Here is a 20,615-nt window from a genome sequence, read left to right on the forward strand (position 1 = left end):
TGGCTATCAATATTGTCATGGAGAATCAAAAAGCAAAGTAACAACTGAAACTGTTAGGAGGTGAGAGTAACAGGAGAGGTATGCGGTGGAAAAGTGAGAGTAACAGGAAGTAATAACTGAAACTGTTAAGAAGTGAGAGTAATAGGAGAGGTATGCGGTGAAAAAGTGAGAGTAACAGGAGAGGTATGCAGTGACAATCAAGTATGAACGAACAGTCCTGTGTACGCGAACATGTCGTTTGGACTCCTAAGTGTGACCCACAAAACAATATGCTTCGTATACTCATGAGATACGTGAAATGCGTCTTATGTGCTGATTCGTTGGTCTCTGCATCAACTTTCGATCGTCCAGCTGCATCTCAGTCTCAAAAACAGCCACCCGCTATAAGTTCCTCAGTCATGCTCCACATAACCGCCAAAAAGTACTCACAATTTGTAACATCGAGGTCGTCATCAGATGCGGCGCAATCCCGGGCCTCGACGCTGGCGCTGACTGTTAGGATCTGTGCGAAGGCAACAGATAGGAGTAGGACGTAGAAGCTGAGTCTACTGATGTTTAGCGCGATCATCTTGATGATACTCTTTGCTAATGTTCGCTGGTTAAGGTGCGTTGTTTTTGTGAGATGGGAACAGGAGATGCACCCTTTTATACATCAGCTTGGTGAGGGATAACAGAAAAACAGCCTTCGCACTCCTTGGCAAATTATTTTTATGCCTCGGAAGCGATTAGGGCGCTGATGGAGTGCGTTAGTCTCAGCTTAGAATTTGAGTTTAGAAGTCAAGGAATCATGACAACTCACCTGTGTTGCACATCTTCCGGATAATGGAAACTACATCAGCGGCAACATGGTCGATCAAATCACGCGAGGACCAGCGGCCTCATCATGGGGTCGTGCGGATTATGTATTCCTCCGAAGGTGTGCATGTGTGATCATCAGAATGATTCAAGAAGGGTGAGGTAGGATGGAAATAAAAGTACATAGTCCGAGTCGGTTCGCAACTGCCACCGGCAATATCTGCTCTACAGCAGGGTATAGCTTTGGGCTGAGGTCTGAAAAAAATTCTGCGCCCCAGCGGTAGCCTGCTTTTGGCCCTTGAGTGTTCCGAATTGTTGACTGTTGAGATCTTGTCGATCCATTGAGAGGTCATTGACAAGACGAGGATATCAATTAAATGACGACTAGTACTCACCTGGACAGAACGAAATACAGGGGGTGGCTGTATATCTTTCCAGAATATAATGTGACGGAGATCAAAGCAGGTGCCACTGCAAGTCTAAACTTATTAGAAAGGCAGTTCATCCGAGGACATTAATTCCATGGGCGTCGTTGGCTTATGCCAAAGCTAGCTAGCCGTGAGGCAATGCAGTCCGAGGGTGCGCACTATGCCTGCCACATACTTATCTTGAGGTAGCATCTGGATAAGATCGGCTAGAAATGAATGGGAGGCTGGTGAATCAGATGGGATTACGCGGCTAAAGCGATCACAGCTCTGTTGCAAGGAGATCTTCTTGGTCTAAGGATAACCAGTTTAATCCATTGGTATTTGGCAGTGCTCAATGCCTCCGAGTCGAATCAGCAAGGTTTCCGGTTAGTTATCTGACATCCTTGGTAGTAATCAATCACTGGAGACAAAAGGTGCTCATGATTTCTCGCAGAGAACTAGTAGTTGGATGGGTGTTTGGGATGCTTAGCGTGCTTGTCACCGTGTGGCATGCTCGCATCCAACTGCAGCCAGCACAGCATGATCGTAAGTACCTCCTCATACACGTTGGAGCGAGAATGCGCTTACCTCGGCGTCTTAGAATCGATGGAATACACTTATACTGACGACGATTATCCATGGGAATTTCCTGTCGACCTCGCGCATGAAGCCGTTGCGATGACTCTCCACGAGAGTGTGCATTTTTCGCTCAGTGCATCTGACACGGAGGCTCGTCTGGAGTGGGAGAACCTCCCGACGTGGCCGAAAGGCTTTGGTCGCACGCGTCTAGGACCACAGCACCGAGTTTTCGTGATGGTTTTTCAGCATCAGCACCATTGTCTATGGATGCTCGAGCTAGCTCTCCTCGGCGGTAGCGATCCCGCAGCCTCATTCCATCACATAAACCACTGTTTCAATTATCTTCGACAGACTTTGATGTGTGAGGCTGCATACACAGTGGAGATGGGAGACTTTCTGAGTGTTGATTATGAGAAGAATAAAGTAGGGGACACATTGGTCTGCAGAGACTGGGAAAAAGTATATTCTGTACTTGATGAGAACCACGAGAAGTGGGTGGAGTGGAGGGCGCATTGGGACTAGGTGAACTGATACACCTCATCGTGGCAATCAACGTGTATTGAGTGCCATAGCTGGAACCGAGAACGTTGGAAATGCGATAACGATATGTGGGCAGGCGAAGTACAATAACGATGGTGGCGATGATATCTGGAGCGAGCGATAGGCTGGGAAAGGGGACGGTGTAGTTGGTATTAGTGAGAAAGCAGATGTTAGCTGAAGCAGCCACATTATTACCGATCATGGTGCGATGGGCAACTAACCCTGACAGTGACCATGTGAGTATGGCTTTCAAAAAGGCAGGTTCACCTCGGACGGGACCCTGAAGCAGTGCAAGATGCCCACCAGATCAGTACTAGTGCAAATCATGCAATAAAAACATAATAGGGAGGTTCAACGTTCAGGTTCATATAGCAGAAGATACAGCAAGATTTTCTGGCAGTGTAGTGCGAAGTCAAAGAGCATGGTAAACAAAATAGTAAATTATCTGGATAAATGTATTACGTGATATTTTAGCCAAGCACGTCGATATAAATGGAAATCACGTGACTTCTCGCAGAGGCGAAGGCGTAAATTTTCTCGACATAACTTGAAGCTCATTTGTTTCATGATCATCATGCGTCCTAATCATATCCAGTCAGCCTGCTCTGCACCCTCATCTAAGATTCCACGTTGATAGCAGTAAGCACACTTGAACACTTGATGTCTGGAAGACTCTATACTCTCCAAGATCAAAATGCGAAACCAAGTACTCCTTTATCGATATTCCTCGAAGAGACTACAGCGCTCACTGATCATATAATCAGCTAGCTAAACGCCGGTGTTTCATTCTTTGCGATGCAAACAGCCGTAATAGTCCAGCTTGCGTTTGGGAATCAAACGTTTCAGTATTCTGTCAACTTACATCTAAACGTTAATTTTGAAACGCGACACCCGAGTCCTTCTCGTGTATAAAGGCTTGTGTCCTGGTCGTCGCCAGCCTTCCCCCCCGGCACGCCCCGTATGTCAAACTTTTAATGGATGAAGAAGTTACGGGAAAAGCAGACTTCAATGTCGGTAACAACAAATACCAGACTTGGTACAAAATCGTCGGGGATCTCGCTTCAGGTGCACACCCTCTTGTCATGCTGCATGGCGGTAGTATAAAAAAACTGGCTACATTCATGGAAACCCAGACACCAAAGTAATAATCGAAATTGTTAAGAAGTAAGAGCAATAGGACAGGTATGCGGTGACGGTGAAGTATGAACGAATAGTCCCATGTGCGCGACCACGTCGTCTGCGCTCCCAAATGTGACCCACAATACGATATCCTTCGTATATTTGGGCGATCATTCCTGTAATGCGTCTCGTGTGCTGATTTATCGGTCTCTGCATCAACTTTCAACCCTCCAGCGGCATTCAAGTTTCAAAAACATTCCACCGCTAGAAGTTGTTCGTCAGTTACGCTCCACATAGGCCGTAGGATCTTCGCACTATTTGTGGCATCCACGTCTCTAGTATTCCCGGAGCAAGACTTCGGGTTGTCGGCAGCACTGACTGCTAGGATCTGTGCGAAGGCAACGGATAAGAGCAGGACGCAGAAGCTGAGTCTACTGATGTTAAGTGCGATCATGTTAATGGTACTCTTCGCTAAGGTTCGCTGGTTAAAAGGTATGTGTGTGAGATGCCAGGGACTACATAGGAGATGCAGCAGCAGCACCATTTTATACATCAGCTCGGTCAACTCGGTGAGGGCAATAGCATAACAGCCTTCGCACATCATTTCGAATTCTTGTTATCTCTCATAGCCACGGTCAGGTTACTGATAGACTCTGACCGCCGCGGCTTTAGTCTCAGCTCGGAATCCAGCTCGGAATTTGGGAGGATGATAAATTTTCGAAGCCAAGAAAGCATGATAACTCACAGGCTGTATATTGAATCATCAGAACGAGCTAGACCTTGGGTCATCTTTTAGGATAATGGAGACTAGTACAGAGCTCATGGTTGCCATCAAACCAAATGACGAGGGCCTCCAGGCGACTCTCTGCTGGGAATGTCGGCACTGCACGCATCTTTCTCGTCATGCGGCCATGCGGCCATTTCGTGCATGCCAGCATGTATGATCATCAGGGTGATTCAAGAAGCTCAGGCTCGAGGTAAGTATATGTGAGTACGAGATCTAGCAGTGGCACAGCAGCATCAGTGGTTCAATGTTCAATTATGGAAGTTGCACTAGTGCTCACACTAGATATAGTATGTGCGACGATCCCTCACGCACATCACTTTCTGGAATATCTTCGGCAGATTTTTAATGAGCCAGTGATTGATGATTGGGGGCGCATTGCTACGTAGTCGTCACGGATGATTGCTAGGCATTTAAGCTGATGAAATAGTGTCACTGTGCAAATGCGATTTTCACCCGTCTCCGCATCGGTGATATGAACAGTGTGCCCTCTGCGCAGAATGAGTTTCGCAAACTCTTCTCCGCCCTCATCCGTATCCGCGCGGTAGTGTGCTGTTTGGTCTATTCGCATACATACTGGCTCTCCGAAATCCACTTGAAAAGATAAATCTGATACGTGAAATCGTCAAAAAAAGTTTCTAGGACACGCCAAGAAAATTTGCAGTACCACGGCTGAGAACCACCCCTTTGAAAGGCCTGCTGTCGGAAAACCAAGGCCTCCGTGCAATAATATAGCCAAGACCAATGTTTACAACTGCAGCAGGTATCACTGTCACCGTAAAAGCAAAGACAAGTCGTCTCATATTGATCATCGTCTGGCAGGAGGGAAATCACGGTAACTTTTTGAAATTATTATACAGATAGTGCTCACCCCTGGCAGTACGGTCGTGATTCCCCGATCAGAGTAAAAGGAATACATCGCGGATAGAAATTCAAATAAATAGATCGATACTGTACCAGTGACTGTGCAAACCATGTGCAACCCATTTTCTAAAATCTCTACCGAGCCCGCTTTTGGGTGTCGAGTTGACCATATCGGTGGAAAAATTCACGCAGGCTCAAGGCACTTATTGTATGCCCAGTTTGAAGTGCAGGTAGGGTAAACCGTTTAGACGCATCTTTGGCGTTGGTTGGAACTCGAATGCGATCAACGGCTGCAGGAATCGCAATTGAAGCGTGTTGAAGAGCAGGGGCTCTACCTCCCTATTACTGCCATGCTTCACGGCAAGAAAGCGGAGTAGCGCAATTGTCCCCTGACATTGCGGAACATGATATGCTGCTATACAGCGGTGCTTCGTAGATCCTGAGCCTGCAGACCGGACGCGAGTGATGACGTATATCTGTTGTCGTTCACCCATAGGAAATCTGAGCTCGTAGCATTTGAACGAGAACGTTGGCATAAGGGAAAGAACCCTGATACATAAACAATCGTCAACAACGCGTTGCATTGGAGAAACGCGTCTTCCGAAGTACGCCCGTCAATTTGCTCGTGATCAGCTCTACTTCGGTTTTGCAGTAGAATATACTATCATGCATGCCGCGACGTCTGCCAAGGTATGTCATATTTCATGTCTGGTTTCTACGACATGCATTTTCAATCTACGTATAGAAGCAAAAGGAATATATCGATAAACTTCAGGCCGAAATTGACGTCCTGCAGAAGAGGATAGGGTTGGAGCAGATAATCGACTCTGGCGAAACACGCTGACCACTTGACCCATTTTACAGTGAGGATGAGAGCGCCGAGGTCATCGTATCAAGACACATAAAACTGTTGCACCGCTATAATGAAGCCAAGGATGCTACTCAGGTTTGACCCAGATTTTCTATATTCTGCAAGCTAACGCTCTGAACCGAAGTTACTAATAGGAAGGGTATCAAACTCTACCAGGTCCTTTATTGCTTCTAGGAGATGCTCATCTGTTGTCACAGCTCGCTGCTTCGAAGGAAACCACCGTCCGGCAAATTCATGTCGACATGGACCTCATGGATGACCAATGACGTCTGCTCCTGCCCTGCGCTGGCTGTCTTTTTTGTCCCGCATACATTGTGTTTCAATAGACCTGTATACTATGTTTGTAATAAGATCCAACTGGTCCCATTTCCAGCCCATACCTGAACAGGTTTTCCGTCCACCGCGTGTCCTCCTGCTGGCCAGATCTTGATGGGCTTCGGCACATCATCCGTATGATCCAGCCCCAAGTTACCGTGCTCGTTCCACCCCCACCCCCAAACTTCCATGTCTGACGAGCCAGATGGAGAGATCACTGCCACCACGTGTTCGCTGCCACAAGCAAAGGATCTCAGCGAAGGCAATTTGCGATCGTGGGATAAAGTAAATTCGACAGGCCCAACAGTAACCTCGTTCTTCTCCCCTTGCAACTCACGACCTAGTTGACCATGGGCATTACTTCCCGTGGATAGAAGGGTATTTTCATCGTCGTCTACGAGAAGGAAGGTCCCGTTCCACGTACACCCGACCTGTCGAATGCGCACCCAAGAATCCATCCTGTGGAGTTGTCCTTTCTTGTTAGATCCAAAAGCTGTTGTCCGCCCTGATTGGTGGCAGACAACAGTATGTTGAAGACCGAGAGAATATGTTTGCACTGGATCTGCGGATACATCAAGGGAAATGATGCAAGGGCGGTCATAATTCACAATCTTCGTATCCCCTAGTTGGCCATGTCTGGCCAAACCCCAGCCAACGAGCATATGCTCATCACTGAAAACGGGTCGCAAATGAAGTACGACATGACGAGGTCCTGCAACAATGGACTCGACAACGAGCTCACTGGAATTGATAGAGCGACCCTCGATAGTGAGGTGATCAAACAAAATGACTGTCGGAGTTGCCGTAACTTGTTTTGTGCCCACACCGAGTGCCCCAAAGTCGTTTGAGCCCATCGAGATGACCACGTCTGGTCGGGAACGCGATTTCAAAACAAGATATGATGTCTCCCAAGCGGCAGCAATGAGACAACAGGTATATCCTTGGGAAGCATAAGTTTTGTACAAGGGCATGCTGATCGGGGTGAATTCTGTCAACTGTCCCATGTACTCAGGACCCAGCTGCCCTTTGCGTCCGTCTCCACACCCCCAAAGCTCCCTTTGGCCGTCACCAAACTCAAATAATACGAGAGTGTGGTTTGCTCCAGTCGCAAGCTGCAGGATGCCGTGCGTATCGGGAGGAAGCGCACCCTGTTTGAAGCGGCACTCTTTGAAAGTATGCGAATCGTCATCTGAACCATTGGCTAGCTGACCGCGAGCATTAGAGCCAGCAGCTAGAAGACGTAGACATGGAGTCTGAGCTTCCATAAGATCTAAAATAGGCACGATATAAGACTTGATCGTGGTCGCTGAGAGACAAGGCTGATGATTAGTCTGAATCAATTGATTTGGATCGTGGATCGTTTGCTGTCCAAATTTGTTGATCTGGGTCGAATACGAATATCATTACTTTCTTATCTAAGCTTCAGTGTCGTTCGTTAGCCAATAGAAATCGATTATCGTTTTTCCGACCAATGAAATTTAAACTTTTAGCAACGCATGCAACCCTCCAGAGCTCCAGCACGCATCTCTCCCAATTATCTGCGAACATAAATAGGCACATCAGCACATGTCACATCAGCCCATGAGGCTGGCCGTCACCAGTATGCTACCTGATCTGCGGGACAGCCTCAGACTACGTTTTCTTGGTTGATGTGGAGGTGAAGACATACATGCATACTGCGAACATGCTTACAATACAGATAATATAAACTCACTGACCAGTCAGCATCAGCTTTTCCACATCATTCGCATCTGCTCCTCCCTAGCCGAAGATATACTGCGCATAGAGCACGGAAAGTATTCGGGGCGGCTGAATCCAACATCGTCAGACCCTCCGAGATGCAAATAAGGGAAAAAGGACCGACATTCCAACACCACTGGTGAATTTCGGCTCGACATTGATATCCTTGCCATCTTCGCCTTTTGCATTTGTGATCTCGACAGTCGACAAAACCGAAACAACGGCCGCCCATAAGGAGCTGGCTGCGAAGAAACGGCCTGGACAAATTCTCCTTCAGATGATATCAGCGACATTGTCCGCAACCAAGAAGATTATATAAACCTTCCAAAACCAAAACCAAAATGACTGTACGTTGGCTCATCTTTTAACTGTCCGTCTGCAGTTAAATGGCGACCGGGATCAAAACGTGACGGGTCGGGATACAATTCCTTATCGTGACCCATGGCCCTATGGGAGGAATTAGCTGCTGCATGGATCATGGAGGTATAATCACCCGAGACACACCATGCATTCAACATCACCATGGTACCTATTAATCTCTTGAGAAACATGATCAGTAGCTTGCGATGCTGGTAGTGAAAGACCTTTGGGAATGAAGAAGCCATCATAAACATCATCGCATGAGGTTGCATGCGGAAGACCTAACGGAAAGCATGTCAAATTGACTTCGACCGCTTTCTTCTCGTAAGGCTTACCGAGGGGTGCAACAGGCTGCCATCTGAGGGTTTCACGACAGATAGCTTCAATGTATGGCAGTGACTTCCTATCTTGGAAAGTTGGAACTCTGTCCGGTCCGCACACTGCGTTGATGTCTGCTCTGGCGCGGGTCTGGACTTCCGGATAAAGAAGCACTGCCAGGAGGAACATGTGCAATGTTGCTGAGGTCTGTCATTTCCAGCTGTCAAGATTTATTCACAAAGGAAAAGGGTTCATTTTACCGTCTCGGACCCGGCTGAAAGAGCAAAGAGTTTACCACCATGAAAACCAATATCAACATGATCCCTTACCGATGTATGCAGTTGCAGCAACCGCCTTCATCAATTGTTCCTGATCATGAACTTCACTTTTGTCCTCTTGGCTCAGGAAGTCTGATACCATAGATGGACGGGCTTCACCCTCTGCCTGACAGAGAAATCGTTCTTTGCGAAAACTCCAAGATGTCAGACGTGCTCACCATTTGTTTTTTCACGTACTCGAAGGGTTCCTCCTGTATAGTCGCAGCCAATCTACGGCATTCTGGGGCCATCTTCTTGTACTTACCCCCTGGCACAAAGGATGGCAGTCGATGCACTGAAAAAATTGAGATTTCAAAAACACGATCCCCGATAGCACGCAATGCTTACGAAAAGGGAAGAACATCTGCAGGGCCGCTCTTTCAGGAGATATGACTTCGGATATTATGTGAATGATCTTCTGAATAGTGTCTACGAAGGGATCATCCTTTGGCTTGGTCTCGTATCCATATGTGACTGCCATGATAAGAGACGACGCAAGTCTGTTTTCATATCAGAATCAGGGTAGGCACGGATAACCACAGCTAGGGACCAACGTGTTGAGGTGACCTTCGACCTTATTGGAGTCATCCAATAGATTTACAATGAGCTCGTGAGCCTTGCGGAGATACAGATCCTGGTACGAATTTGTTACTTCAATACGCATGGACTGATGATAAAGTTTGCGGTGCATCCGGAATGTATCACCGTATGGCTGGAGTCCTGTGTTAAACGACAATCCAAAACTGTTACTAGTCAATCAACTGATGGCGCTCATTGATCAACAGACGTACTACTCGTTTGTAGCGATGACGGGACGATCAGAATATATCGCTGAGCGTTTGTCCACAACGGCCCTAGCGACTTTCTCAGAGTTGATGATGATGAAGTGCTGGCCAAAAAGACGCGCGTATACAATGTCACCTGTAATTCAAAATGAGCTGCAAAGCGTAATCAGGATGGGCTAACCAACCATACTGCTTTCCCCATTTTGCATAAGTTAACCATGGATGAGCCGCATCGATGTCAAGGATATTCCCCACGAAAGGCAGCAAGCGCGGTCCAGGTGGGAGTGGCATACCATTCACCTTCTTTCGCGTGGAACGCCATCCTTCTGCGATGATTGCGCAGATAATGGCAGAGACAACGAGGTATGTTTGAATCATAAAGTATAGTTAGTCGCGCTTGGTGTGCGCTCAAATTAGTCGAGGTGGGCCAGAATGTCTTCGTCAACCCACTATTTCACGTGTGTGGCTCCCCGCCAGCAGCCGAATAGGAATCCGATTCAGTTGGGTTATAGAGCGGGTTAAACTGTTTCTGTTTAATAATCAGAACCGAGCCTTGTGCCCGCCGGATAGCGAACCACGCGAGGCAGGCAGAATCCGAACCTCGATCCCCAAGGACAACCAGGGGAATATACGTTCCGAATGCTTCTGAGGTGTAGTTCGTTGAGACGAGTGCCAGCGAGGCTGTGTGAGACTGAGTGAGTGCCAGCGAGGCTATGTGAGACTGAGTGAGTGCCGCAGATTCCAGAACAGACTCAATAGTGACCCAAGAATCAGATCGGCTTTTACCACTGCACGCTGCCACAGGCCACCGCTATGTTCAGGAGGGGAGCTTGAGGAAACTATGAGGAAATGTTGAATCAATGCTGAATGCACTGTGTGAACGAGCAAGCTGGCCACCCAGAGAAAGTGTGCCGTTTCTCCTTTCAGTCCTTTCCTATCCGAGTCGATGGCAAACTTTAACGGAAAGTCGTTACCAGGGCGGAAAACAAGTATTACTTTCGGAAACGAGTTTGAATTCGCGGTTGCATGCATAGGCTACCATTGGGACGGAAACTGGCAGAAAACAAGCAGAACAGGAAGAGCTCTGCACTGTTTGAATGAATTCGTCCCAAGATCACATGATTCAGAGCACTATCAGTCTCAGCTAGATCAGATCATCATATCATGATAGTACTAGTGGGACTCGTATGAATACTCCAGTACTGATCATGCAGATTCAGAGATTAGGCGAAAGATGACAATGTGAAGTGCAGACAATCCAATTGAGATCCTATCATCATGGTATATATACTAAGGTTTACAAAGTGTTTACTTTGACAGGTACCCGGTGCCGCATTCGACACACTACAACTATTATCTCAGTAGGTATCTAAGCGACCTTTGTTCACACAGCTGCTTCCACTAAATTGCGGTCGCTAATCTTGCAGGTCTCATGCGTCCCAACGTTGTTGGAATCGGTGAACGATTTGGAGCCATCTCGCAAATCATACCCGAGACCCCCCATGCGGATTGCTTGCACTGATGGCCTCGAGACCATCACCCTGGACATGGTGTCCTGAGACCAACCCTTTCCCTGCGCGACTCGGAAGACTATGAGCAGCGTTGCAATTATCTGTGACATGTCATAAGCAGCGCGAATGCCCCTCATTTGCCAGTGCTCACCTGAACCTGAGTCAGTGCCTCAATAAATGTCTCCGAGATAGGGTTGTTCAGAAGGAAGAGAGTCAGAAATGCCACCGAGAACGCGGAATAGAGAGCGGCAGATTCAATTATCATCGCAGCAATCGACGTGTATTGAGTTCCGTAGCTGGAGCCGAGGACTTTGGAAATGCGGCGACGATATGTGAGCAGACGAAGTACGATAACGATCGTAATGATGATGTTCAGAGCGAGCGAGAGGCTGAGATAGGGGACAGTGTAGTTGATGTTAGTCGAGGAGAAATATGGGGAAAAAGTGGTTACTTGAAGCAGCCACATTATTCCCATAACTAACTGATGGTGAGTGTCTGATACAGTCACACAAACAGATGGAAGTGACTGACCAACGGATGCAGCATACATCAGACAAGGGAATAACATGATGGCCCACATTGGCACCCTACACCCTCTGTAAATTACCATGCAGCGCCAAACCTGCGCAGAGATATTAGTGATAGCAATTTCGACGTCGAGTACTTCTACTCACGACCAATCCGTCTGAAAGAAGCATTGTTATCAAACCGCAGACGTTTCCAATATTGTCCACAGGAATGGAGAACATGTCGTTCTCGAATGCATTTGGACCACCCGGATAATTGCGATCTTGAATGAATGCGAGTTGCGTGAAATCGGCTAACGCTGTCATGAATAAGGTGCTGAGAATGAAAGTCACAGTGATGTACACGAGTAGAGGGATTTGCTTTTTGCAGTTCGTGCGTGTCATCTGCCGGAGAAGGAGGTGGAAGCACATAAAATACAATGTGACATTAATGCCATAGGCAATGGCGCTGACCACTGTACCCTGCAACCAACCTTTCTCTGCAAGAAGTGTTTCAGACGATTCGTCTGGTGTCCAACTAGATGACATGATGAATTGGATGATGAGCAGAATAAGATGATGTCCTGGAAGAACAATGATATGTAGTGGGCGAGTGAGTTACGATCATGTGTTAGCGCCTCGTTAAATATTACCCTTCACCACAGCCGTTCCATGGGGGCCTTGCGTGCAACCCGCGAGTTGTTCTGAACGTTCAAAAATGGCATAATCAATTTTGATGACGGACGTCTTCGGGGAAGGTTTGGTTGGCACGTATCTGATGAGGATCTCGGTCAAAGTCCGGTGAATACAACCAGCCCAGGCCTGGTGTATTTGCAATGTCAAAGGACAAGTAACCTATTTGCGAAAACTCACTGAGTGGAACCGTTCAGCTTCTCGCAAGAGGTACCCGCTCGGGAAAAATGTACACGAGATCGCCTCCCATGGGAATTTCCTGCGCTTAGCTAGGGGTATACCAAATGTGGTAATTTCTTTGCGGTACCAATTGAAGAACACGTCACTTGCAGAACATTGTGCGGACCTGAGTGGATCCGACACTTCGATACATTTGCGTTCTTGTGAGAGCTGGTGCCACGCCTGCATATATCATTGCAGAACCAATCTGCCTCGGGTGCATGAAGCAAATCAACACATTGCAAATGGATTCAGCCGCAGTAATAGAGGAATACTGAACCAAGACGAGTACCCATTGATTGTATCCATTGAAGTTGCATCGCACCATTTCCCCAGATCCGCGTAACGCCACCCTCGAGCTGTGCTGTTCGAGAATCGGGAGTGTCGATGTTGCTATCATTTGCTTTTGCTTCCGAGTTCATACTCACCCAATGCACTCAAATCTCGACTCCATAGCGTCCGTTTTGGATTCACCTCTTGGACGTGACTTATGTGATGGACTTTGGCGCGGCAAAGCTCAAAGTACCATCGACGAGGACGACAGACTTTGAGAGTGCAGGGGAAGGAAAATCGAACGTGAAGGACCGGATCTGATTTTGGACCGCTTTGCCAACTGAATACTGAGCTCGTCTCACAGCAGTTGGGTGCCTGCCGCGCGGTCGGCGTAGACTTTGACAGTACCTATCAAAGAACCTACTGACCATGTGAGTGGTGAAAGTTCATTGAAGACGGCATGCTCACTCCAGGGTCATGAGTCCATTTTGATGTGGATCAGGCTGGCGTTCTGGACTTTCGGGGCAGTGTGTGAGATGATGGTTTGAAGCGCATTTTACCCCAACTGGATATCAGTACCAGCACTGGTGTAGACCAGTGTAAAGCTTGTGATATGCGCATATGCATGCTGCCGCGGCAGTACTTCATAGAAATTTCAAACTGTTCGAAATTCGAACCTGGATGATTAGCTGACAAATCATAACCGGATTCATTTTATCACATGCATATTACAGTCCGCTTCATCTCCATCCTTGCCAGTGATCGCAGGAAGCGCATTCATATGCATACATGTTGGATGAATATATTGTCCAAGATAAAAATTGCGAAATCAAGTATTCCTGCATCATTCCTCAAAGAATTATGTACTACTGATATGATGATCAGCAGCCCAAACACCGCCAACGTTTCATCTCTGGCGATGGAAAAATAGCCGGAATAGTCCAACTTGAACGCTGAAACGTCCTCATGTAGTATAAAGGGTCATGTCCTGGTCGTTTCTAGCTCGCCAAAGGTGTCCCATACGTTAAACTTACAATGACTGAAGTTACAGGCAAAGTAGACTTCAAAGTCGGTGACGACACGTACCAGACTTGGTATAAAATCGTCGGGGATCTCGCTTCGGGCGTGCGCCCTCTCGTCGTGCTGCACGGTGGCCCTGGCATTTCGCATGACTATATGACACCTCTCGTTGAAATCTACAACAAATACAAAATCCCCGTCATCTTTTACGACCAGGTCGGCATCGGCATGTCTCTTTTTGAAGGCGTGGCGGAGAAGCCCAAAGAGTTCTGGACAGTCGATCTGTTCATGGATGAGTTGGACAACCTTCTTGTCTACCTTGGTGTGCAGAATGACTTTTCTCTTCTGGGTCACTCCTGGGGAGCGATGTTAGGCGCACACTATGCCAGTCACAGACACCCGGTGGGTCTCAAACACCTTGTCCTCACCAGTGGAACCCCGTCTATGGCGCTATGGGAAAGAAGCACTCGCCAGTTGCTGGCCGCGCTGCCAGAAGATGTGAGGGAGACAATTGAGAAGCACGAGAAAGAAGGGACAACGGATAGCCCTGAATACCAACAAGCGATGGGCATATTCTATGAGAAGCACGTCTGTAAGACTCCCTGGCCAAAGGAGCTGGAGGCTTCTTTTGCAGCCATGTTGCAAAATCCCACCGTGTATAGCACGATGTAGGTGATATCTCGACCTTCCTTTCTGACGTATGCTGATCTTCGTTGCTAGGGTTGGACCGTCAGAGTTTACCATCACGGGTACACTGAAACCATGGTCGTGTCTTGATCAGATTCACACAATCACAGTTCCCACCCTCCTTACCAACGGTGCCAATGACGAAGCGCAGGACGTCTGCGTCAGTCCTTTCTTCCATAAAATCCCTCACGTGAAGTGGGTGCAGTTCTCGCAGCGTCACATGCCATTCACGGAGGAGGAGGACCAGGAGAGATACTTTCAAGTGGTGGCAGACTTCCTGACGCAGACCACCATTACGGATATCAATGATTGAGTCGCCCTGCACATCTAGTCAATTTAGTATTATTAAGTCTAACTATAACGATTGATACCCAGTTCCAGAATATGGCAGAAGGTCCGTGCCAGTGGACGATTTCAAGTGTGACAAGTGCATGTCGTACTGACATAGTCAACTGACCTCTGAGTTATTCCACGTCTCCTCACCGTGACTGCAAACCATATTTATTGATTCAACTTTCGGACCAATGCATCTCTACGCCCAGTATCGATCCACGTTTAAAATAACCGCGTCGATGTTGCGGAACGCGCATGCATGAGCGGGATTGAGGCATAGAGAGAAACGGGTCGATCGAACAGGTGCTCAAAGACATTAGCGTTATCGAGGGTAATTGACGTAAAGTAATACGGACCTCATGGTGAGGCTGAAACTTGAAAGGCAGTTCGTTACCGCCGACATTAATTCCATCATGGGGCGCCGATCAGCCTATATGCCAAGGCTGGCCGCCGCGCATACTTATTGTGATCACCTAAACGGCAAGAAGCTCGAAGTAGCGTCTAGATCGGCTAGAGATGAAATGGACAGACCGGTCATCGGTGAATCAGATGGGGTCACATTATGAGGAGATATCTATTCTTGGTCCAAGGCTAAGCAGTTTAAACCATTGGAATCCTCGGTAGAAATCAATCACCGGAGGTAAAAGTTGCTTCATGATTTCTCGCAGAGAACTAGGAGTTGGATGGGTGTTTGGGATGGTTAGCGTGCTTATCACCGTGTGGCATGCTCGTATCCAACTGCAACCAGCACAGCATGATCGTAAGTACCTCCTCATACGCGTTAGAGCGAGAATGTGCTGACCTGGGCGTCTTAGAATTGATAGAATACACTTATGCTGACGACGATTACCCATGGGAATTTCCTCTCGACCTCGCGCATGAAGCCGTCGCAATGACTCTTCACGAGAGTGTGCATTTTTCACTCAATGAATCAGACGCGGAGGCTCGTGTGGAATGGAGGAACCTCCCGACGTGGCCAAAAGGCTTTGGTCGCATGCGTCTAGGACCACAGCACCGAGTTTTCGTGATGGTTTTCCAGCATCAGAACCACTGTCTATGGAAACTCGAGCTAGGTCTCCTCGGCAGTACCGATCCTGAAGCCTCATTCCATCACATAAACCACTGTTTCAATTATCTTCGACAGACTTTGATGTGTGAGGCCGCATATACACTGGAGATGGGAGACTTTATGAGCGTTGACTATGAGAAGGACAGAGTGGGAGACACATTGGTGTGCAGAGACTGGGAAAAAGTATATTCTGCCCTCGATGAGAGTCATGAAAAGTGGGTGGAGTGGAGGGCGCATTGGGACTAACTAAACCGATACACCATTTTCCGTATTATACAATATTCCTCTGAGCGCAATATTTAAGTGCCCGCATAATCCAGGTATTTAAATGACCTTGCTCACAAAGTTGCCTCTGCTGAACCGCGGTCGCTAATCTTGTAAGTCTCGTGCGTCCCAATTGCAATGTTATTGGAAGTGGCAAACGTTTTGGAGTTGCCCCGCGAACTAGACGCGAGATCCACGTGGACGGGTTGCGCTGATCGATTCGAGGTCATTACCTTAGACATGGTGTCCTGAGACCAACTCTTTCCTTGCGCGACTCGGAAAACTATGAGCAGCATTGCAATTACCTGTGGCATGTCATGAGCATCTGGGTGCCTCTCCATTTGCTAGTACTAACCTGAATCTGATTCAGTGAATCGACAAATATCTCCGCGACGGGACTATTCAGAAGGAATAGAGTAAGAAACGCAACCGAAAACACGGAATAAAGAGCGGCGGATTCAATTAACATCGCGGCAATCGACGTGTATTGAGTTCCGTAGCTGGAGCCGAGGACTTTGGAAATGTGGTAACGATATGTGAGCAGTCGAAGTACAATAACGATGGTGACGATGATATTCAGAGCGAGCGAGAGGCTGGGATAGGGAATGGTATAGTTGATGCTATGGAATTGAGCCGGGGAAACATATGGGGAGCTAGAGGTTACTTGAAGCAGCCACATTATTCCCATGACTAACAGATGCAACGGTGAGCGTCGAAAACAGTCCACAGACACCAAGGAGTGACTGACCAACAGATGCAGCGAAAATCAGACCAGGCAATAACATGATGATCCACATTGGCACCCTACACCCTTTGTAAATTACGAAGCAGCGCCAGACCTTCGTGGAATTTTAGCGATGGTATTTTCAACGTCGAATACTACTCACTACCAATCCATCTGAAAGAAGCATTGCTATCAAGCCACAGACATTTCCAAGATTGTCCACAGGAATGCCGAACATATCATCCTCAAATGCGTTCGGACCGCCCGGATAATTGCGATCTTGAATGAATGCGAGTTGCGTGAAATTGGCCAGTGCTGCCATGAACAAGGTGCTGAGGATGAAAGTCACGGTGATGTGCATGAGTAGAGGCAGGTGTTTTCTGTAGTTCGTGCGGGTCATCTGCCGGAAAAGTAGATGGAAGCACATAAAGTACAGGGCGACGCCAATGCCGTAGGCAACGGCGCTGACCACTGTACCCTGCAACCAACCTTTCTCTGCTAGAAGTGTGTTGGACGATTCGTCCGGTGTCCAACTTGATGACATGAATGAATTAGACAATATACCAGAAGAAGTTGATGTCCGGCTTGAAGAATGATAATTTTGCGAGTGCAAACCACGATGTTGCTCCGTTGAATAATACTACAGCTTGCATTTACCTTCTGTTATCATCTTTAGCCGACGAGGACTCACAGCACTTGCGCCCTTGTTGCGCTGCCGCCCTGAATGACAGCGTCAATCATGGGCTAACCCTGACAGTGACCATGTGAGTGGTGCTTTCAAAAAGGCATGCTCACCTCACTTTGATGTGGACGAAGCTCTGAAGCAGTGCATGAGATCAGAAATCAGATGACGCCCATTGCACCAGTACTAATGCAATTCATGCATAATAGGAACATTCAGGTTCATGAAGCAGAAGGCAAGGCTAGATTTTTTTTGGCTGTGTACTAGTAGCACTTGGCGCAAAGTCCAAGCACCAGACAGAGCGAGGCAGAGAAGGGCAGAGAGCAGTGAGCACGCGCTGCAAGTAACAACTGTTATTGAATTACGTAGTATTTGAGCCAAAATTTTAGCCGACCGCAACACAATTGAACCCGTCTCGCCACTCAGTACTTAAGTACTTATTCCTCTCCCGTCCATGTTTTGCCAATACACAGCTAGCAGATTTGTGTATGGCTTCATTACACGATCGCTCACGCTGTCAACACGTTGTAACGGTAGGCATAGGCGCGTATGCTGTACTCCAGTTTCGCACACCTCTTGCTTGCCGCCATGAACATCGCTGGTCCCTCCCGACCACGTCTGGTCCCTGGTCCAAGAGAAAGAAATAACTATGAGGAGGATCTTACCCGTATGATCGCACAACTTGACCTTTCTGATGTGGAGAGGTGGCAGACTTTATACGATACCAGAGTTCATCGAGGAGAGGATCTCACTGATCGTGAAGTTGCTTTCGCATTGTTGATGCAGAGCGCTCGAGAACTTGCGGAGTTCAATGCTGATCGGGCACTTGCCCAGCAACTTCAAGAAGAAAATGGAGAACCTGATCCTGCGCCTATGTAAGGGCCCATACTGAGGAATTCACCAAAGCTGACACTGATGAGCAGGTCACAAAATCCAGCTCAAGCTGCCACCATTATGACTAGGCCGGCTCCTCCTCGGTGAGACATGTTACTACCTTTGATATTGTTACTGCAACTATCATACCAAGGGCTACCGGTCACGACTGTGTGATCTGTCAGGATCCTATCTTCGGAGCAGAAGTTCGAGCACCATGTGGTCATTTTTATGATATCGGTTGCATTACCGACTTGTTCCAGTCAGCAACACGCGACGAGAGCCTGTATCCTCCTCGATGCTGTCGCCAGAACATCACCCTCCCACAAGTTCGGCCTCACCTGACACAGGCAGTCCTCGCTGAGTTCGAGCTCAAAGCTCAAGAATTTGGGACCATGAAGCGCGTTTATTGTGTTGCACCAACGTGCAGTCGTTTCCTCGGGCCATTGCATGAGGGTTATTTCACCAAGGTCTTTACATGCACGTCACCTACCTGCACCATGACGACATGTGGAAAATGTTGCAGTAGACACGAAGGATTTACTCATATCTGCACTCCTGATGCAGATGCTGAGCAAATACTCACGCTAAGCCGCACATCGGGGTGGGCACGCTGTCCAGGTTGTGCTCAGATGATCGAGCTTGACATGGGGTGTTTCCACATGACCTGCCGATGCAGGACGGAGTTCTGCTATCTGTGCAAAGAACTTTGGAAGAACTGCGGGTGCCCGCAGTGGGACGAGGCCAGGCTGCTCGCTACTGCAGAGCGTCGCGTGGATGCTCAGCTGCCGCCCGCGCAGCCTGCTAATCCTTTCCGACAGGCACCTGCAGTGCGCCAACCAGTGCCAGCTGTTGGTGATGTCAGGAATCAGCCTGTTTATTTACCCAGACAGGCACCTGTGCCAGCGCTCGTACCAGCGCCAGTCGCAAATATCCGCCCTGCAAATCCTTTTCAACAGGTCCCTGCGCCAGCACCCGGAGCAGCACCTCTTCCTGTTCCATTACGCCCCACGATTCTCCGTCCCGAGGCACCAGTACCAGCACCTCTTCCAGCACCCCATTTTGTGTCGGGGACTCGCCGTGCTGAGACGAATGATCGCGTTTCGGAATGGTTCACGAACGGCTCAGAGATTCCAGAATGGCTCACGGACGAGCCAGAGGTTCCAGAATGGCCCACAGACGAGCCAGAGGTTCCAGAATGGCTCACGGACGAGTCAGAGGCTCCAGAATGGCTCACGGACGAGCCAGAGGCTCCAGAATGGCTCACGGATGAGTCAGAGGTTCCAGAATGGCTCACGGACGAGCCAGAGGTTCCAGAATGGCTCACGAGCGAGTCAGAGGTTCCAGAATGGTTGAGGAACGAGTCAGAGGTTCCAGAATGGTTGAGGAACGAGTCAGAGGTTCCAGAATGGTTGAGGAACGAGTCAGAGGTTCCAGAATGGCTCACGAGCGAGTCAGAGGTTCCAGAATGGTTGAGGAACGAGCCAGAGGTTCCAGAATGGCACGCAAGAGTGGAGTCCGCGGCTACTGCAGCCTCGCCAGGCTCGGATCGGAACGCTGTCAGACAGCGTATGATAAGGGAGACCATGGAGCGTCTCAGAGTGGATCACGATTGTGACCACACAAACTGGACGTTCCGGATCGGGGGCGGACGTTGCGAGGCCTGCGAGACGCATCTCCCACTATACCTCTTCGTAAGTCGTTTGCGTCGCCTTGCTTACGTCGGCACACTTTCTGATCTGACGTCTATTAGCGGTGTAGAGGGTGTGAAATGCTCGCTTGTAACAGGTGTCGCCGAAACCGTCTGTGAAAAATGACTGAATCTTAACTCTCCGATGCTTTGCTGATAACTCACAAGTGGCTTTCCATGTAAATTGAACTTTGGATTTGGAATAAATTGCTCTCAGGCACTGTACAATCTGTAGTATAGATGGTACAACATGGTACGACTATCTCCCTTAGCCTGT

At 48.2% G+C, this 20,615-nt stretch overlaps 12 protein-coding genes across 12 annotated transcripts; 7 read left to right on the forward strand and 5 right to left on the reverse strand.

Moving 5' to 3' along the window:
- Positions 1 to 1,684: 1,684 nt before the first annotated feature.
- DEU56DRAFT_983745 (uncharacterized protein) lies at positions 1,685 to 2,733 on the forward strand (the record flags this gene model as incomplete). Its single annotated transcript, XM_041359966.1, has 2 exons — positions 1,685 to 1,748; positions 1,804 to 2,733. The coding sequence occupies 2 exons, from the start codon at positions 1,685 to 1,687 to the stop codon at positions 2,301 to 2,303; spliced, it is 564 nt and encodes a 187-aa protein (XP_041203730.1). The 3' UTR covers positions 2,304 to 2,733.
- Positions 2,734 to 3,295: 562 nt separating this feature from the next.
- DEU56DRAFT_745127 (uncharacterized protein) lies at positions 3,296 to 3,466 on the forward strand (the record flags this gene model as incomplete). The annotated part of the gene is made up of 1 exon (XM_041349133.1): positions 3,296 to 3,466. One exon carries the CDS (start codon positions 3,296 to 3,298, stop codon positions 3,464 to 3,466), a length of 171 nt encoding a protein of 56 aa, XP_041203731.1.
- Positions 3,467 to 4,307: 841 nt separating this feature from the next.
- DEU56DRAFT_893483 (uncharacterized protein) lies at positions 4,308 to 5,532 on the reverse strand. Its single transcript, XM_041356349.1, has 3 exons — positions 4,892 to 5,532; positions 4,505 to 4,833; positions 4,308 to 4,440 (listed from the first exon to the last, which is right to left on the reverse strand). Exons 1-2 carry the CDS (start codon positions 5,034 to 5,036, stop codon positions 4,541 to 4,543), a joined length of 438 nt encoding a protein of 145 aa, XP_041203732.1. The 5' UTR covers positions 5,037 to 5,532; the 3' UTR covers positions 4,308 to 4,440; positions 4,505 to 4,540.
- A 148-nt stretch (positions 5,533 to 5,680) lies between these two features.
- DEU56DRAFT_829023 (uncharacterized protein) lies at positions 5,681 to 6,294 on the forward strand. Its single transcript, XM_041354456.1, has 3 exons — positions 5,681 to 5,778; positions 5,834 to 5,895; positions 5,953 to 6,294. The coding sequence occupies exons 1-3, from the start codon at positions 5,755 to 5,757 to the stop codon at positions 6,038 to 6,040; spliced, it is 174 nt and encodes a 57-aa protein (XP_041203733.1). The 5' UTR covers positions 5,681 to 5,754; the 3' UTR covers positions 6,041 to 6,294.
- DEU56DRAFT_44769 (regulator of chromosome condensation 1/beta-lactamase-inhibitor protein II) lies at positions 6,012 to 7,637 on the reverse strand. Its single transcript, XM_041346253.1, has one exon. The coding sequence runs from the start codon at positions 7,537 to 7,539 to the stop codon at positions 6,295 to 6,297; it is 1,245 nt and encodes a 414-aa protein (XP_041203734.1). The 5' UTR covers positions 7,540 to 7,637; the 3' UTR covers positions 6,012 to 6,294.
- A 21-nt stretch (positions 7,638 to 7,658) lies between these two features.
- On the reverse strand, positions 7,659 to 10,417 carry DEU56DRAFT_829032 (cytochrome P450). Its single transcript, XM_041354457.1, has 15 exons — positions 9,980 to 10,417; positions 9,801 to 9,930; positions 9,564 to 9,752; positions 9,358 to 9,509; positions 9,189 to 9,304; positions 9,110 to 9,136; positions 9,022 to 9,046; positions 8,953 to 8,966; positions 8,710 to 8,899; positions 8,599 to 8,655; positions 8,519 to 8,543; positions 8,336 to 8,461; positions 8,139 to 8,285; positions 7,940 to 8,083; positions 7,659 to 7,815 (listed from the first exon to the last, which is right to left on the reverse strand). Exons 1-14 carry the CDS (start codon positions 10,170 to 10,172, stop codon positions 8,002 to 8,004), a joined length of 1,473 nt encoding a protein of 490 aa, XP_041203735.1. The 5' UTR covers positions 10,173 to 10,417; the 3' UTR covers positions 7,659 to 7,815; positions 7,940 to 8,001.
- Positions 10,418 to 11,172: 755 nt separating this feature from the next.
- DEU56DRAFT_44870 (uncharacterized protein) lies at positions 11,173 to 12,593 on the reverse strand. The gene is made up of 4 exons (XM_041346259.1): positions 11,980 to 12,593; positions 11,837 to 11,927; positions 11,457 to 11,782; positions 11,173 to 11,406 (listed from the first exon to the last, which is right to left on the reverse strand). Exons 1-4 carry the CDS (start codon positions 12,358 to 12,360, stop codon positions 11,179 to 11,181), a joined length of 1,026 nt encoding a protein of 341 aa, XP_041203736.1. The 5' UTR covers positions 12,361 to 12,593; the 3' UTR covers positions 11,173 to 11,178.
- Positions 12,594 to 13,740: 1,147 nt separating this feature from the next.
- Positions 13,741 to 15,092, forward strand: DEU56DRAFT_893493 (proline-specific peptidase). Its single transcript, XM_041356350.1, has 2 exons — positions 13,741 to 14,684; positions 14,737 to 15,092. The coding sequence occupies exons 1-2, from the start codon at positions 14,032 to 14,034 to the stop codon at positions 15,014 to 15,016; spliced, it is 933 nt and encodes a 310-aa protein (XP_041203737.1). The 5' UTR covers positions 13,741 to 14,031; the 3' UTR covers positions 15,017 to 15,092.
- A 598-nt stretch (positions 15,093 to 15,690) lies between these two features.
- Positions 15,691 to 16,397, forward strand: DEU56DRAFT_923945 (uncharacterized protein; the record flags this gene model as incomplete). Its single annotated transcript, XM_041358548.1, has 2 exons — positions 15,691 to 15,796; positions 15,852 to 16,397. The coding sequence occupies 2 exons, from the start codon at positions 15,691 to 15,693 to the stop codon at positions 16,349 to 16,351; spliced, it is 606 nt and encodes a 201-aa protein (XP_041203738.1). The 3' UTR covers positions 16,352 to 16,397.
- Positions 16,275 to 18,119, reverse strand: DEU56DRAFT_829078 (uncharacterized protein). Its single transcript, XM_041354458.1, has 4 exons — positions 17,257 to 18,119; positions 17,118 to 17,208; positions 16,725 to 17,059; positions 16,275 to 16,674 (listed from the first exon to the last, which is right to left on the reverse strand). Exons 1-4 carry the CDS (start codon positions 17,635 to 17,637, stop codon positions 16,444 to 16,446), a joined length of 1,038 nt encoding a protein of 345 aa, XP_041203739.1. The 5' UTR covers positions 17,638 to 18,119; the 3' UTR covers positions 16,275 to 16,443.
- A 30-nt stretch (positions 18,120 to 18,149) lies between these two features.
- On the forward strand, positions 18,150 to 18,900 carry DEU56DRAFT_44934 (uncharacterized protein). The gene is made up of 2 exons (XM_041346265.1): positions 18,150 to 18,650; positions 18,699 to 18,900. The coding sequence occupies exons 1-2, from the start codon at positions 18,325 to 18,327 to the stop codon at positions 18,754 to 18,756; spliced, it is 384 nt and encodes a 127-aa protein (XP_041203740.1). The 5' UTR covers positions 18,150 to 18,324; the 3' UTR covers positions 18,757 to 18,900.
- Positions 18,901 to 18,974: 74 nt separating this feature from the next.
- On the forward strand, positions 18,975 to 20,458 carry DEU56DRAFT_745106 (uncharacterized protein; the record flags this gene model as incomplete). The annotated part of the gene is made up of 3 exons (XM_041349130.1): positions 18,975 to 19,748; positions 20,166 to 20,342; positions 20,402 to 20,458. Coding segments are annotated over 3 exons (1,008 nt in total), but the record flags the coding sequence as incomplete, so codon positions are not given.
- Between the last annotated feature and the right edge of the window lie 157 nt (positions 20,459 to 20,615).

This window comes from Suillus clintonianus (assembly GCF_016758775.1).
Source record: "Suillus clintonianus strain FC179 chromosome Unknown DEU56scaffold_105, whole genome shotgun sequence".
In the NCBI taxonomy this organism is placed as follows: domain Eukaryota; kingdom Fungi; phylum Basidiomycota; class Agaricomycetes; order Boletales; family Suillaceae; genus Suillus; species Suillus clintonianus.

What these genes read in the sequence shown, in the direction of transcription:
- DEU56DRAFT_893483 (XM_041356349.1), bottom strand. Translation starts at nt 5,036, where the DNA reads ATGATCAATATGAGACGACTTGTCTTTGCTTTTACGGTGACAGTGATA. An exon ending in AGGGGTGGTTCTCAGCCGTG is followed by an intron (nt 4,834 to 4,891) that starts GTACTGCAAATT and finishes TTCACGTATCAG; the next exon opens with ATTTATCTTTTCAAGTGGAT.
- DEU56DRAFT_829023 (XM_041354456.1), top strand. Translation starts at nt 5,755, where the DNA reads ATGCATGCCGCGACGTCTGCCAAG. An exon ending in ATGCCGCGACGTCTGCCAAG is followed by an intron (nt 5,779 to 5,833) that starts GTATGTCATATT and finishes ATCTACGTATAG; the next exon opens with AAGCAAAAGGAATATATCGA. An exon ending in GTCCTGCAGAAGAGGATAGG is followed by an intron (nt 5,896 to 5,952) that starts GTTGGAGCAGAT and finishes CCCATTTTACAG; the next exon opens with TGAGGATGAGAGCGCCGAGG.
- DEU56DRAFT_44769 (XM_041346253.1), bottom strand. Translation starts at nt 7,539, where the DNA reads ATGGAAGCTCAGACTCCATGTCTACGTCTTCTAGCTGCTGGCTCTAAT.
- DEU56DRAFT_829032 (XM_041354457.1), bottom strand. Translation starts at nt 10,172, where the DNA reads ATGATTCAAACATACCTCGTTGTCTCTGCCATTATCTGCGCAATCATC. An exon ending in AAAATGGGGAAAGCAGTATG is followed by an intron (nt 9,931 to 9,979) that starts GTTGGTTAGCCC and finishes TTTGAATTACAG; the next exon opens with GTGACATTGTATACGCGCGT. An exon ending in GCAGCCTGTTGCACCCCTCG is followed by an intron (nt 8,656 to 8,709) that starts GTAAGCCTTACG and finishes GCTTTCCGTTAG; the next exon opens with GTCTTCCGCATGCAACCTCA.
- DEU56DRAFT_44870 (XM_041346259.1), bottom strand. Translation starts at nt 12,360, where the DNA reads ATGTCATCTAGTTGGACACCAGACGAATCGTCTGAAACACTTCTTGCA. An exon ending in GATGTATGCTGCATCCGTTG is followed by an intron (nt 11,783 to 11,836) that starts GTCAGTCACTTC and finishes ACCATCAGTTAG; the next exon opens with TTATGGGAATAATGTGGCTG. An exon ending in AGGCACTGACTCAGGTTCAG is followed by an intron (nt 11,407 to 11,456) that starts GTGAGCACTGGC and finishes GACATGTCACAG; the next exon opens with ATAATTGCAACGCTGCTCAT.
- DEU56DRAFT_893493 (XM_041356350.1), top strand. Translation starts at nt 14,032, where the DNA reads ATGACTGAAGTTACAGGCAAAGTAGACTTCAAAGTCGGTGACGACACG. An exon ending in CCCACCGTGTATAGCACGAT is followed by an intron (nt 14,685 to 14,736) that starts GTAGGTGATATC and finishes CTTCGTTGCTAG; the next exon opens with GGTTGGACCGTCAGAGTTTA.
- DEU56DRAFT_829078 (XM_041354458.1), bottom strand. Translation starts at nt 17,637, where the DNA reads ATGTCATCAAGTTGGACACCGGACGAATCGTCCAACACACTTCTAGCA. An exon ending in TTCTTTCAGATGGATTGGTA is followed by an intron (nt 17,209 to 17,256) that starts GTGAGTAGTATT and finishes AATTCCACGAAG; the next exon opens with GTCTGGCGCTGCTTCGTAAT. An exon ending in ATTCACTGAATCAGATTCAG is followed by an intron (nt 16,675 to 16,724) that starts GTTAGTACTAGC and finishes GACATGCCACAG; the next exon opens with GTAATTGCAATGCTGCTCAT.
- DEU56DRAFT_44934 (XM_041346265.1), top strand. Translation starts at nt 18,325, where the DNA reads ATGCTGTACTCCAGTTTCGCACACCTCTTGCTTGCCGCCATGAACATC. An exon ending in GAACCTGATCCTGCGCCTAT is followed by an intron (nt 18,651 to 18,698) that starts GTAAGGGCCCAT and finishes ACTGATGAGCAG; the next exon opens with GTCACAAAATCCAGCTCAAG.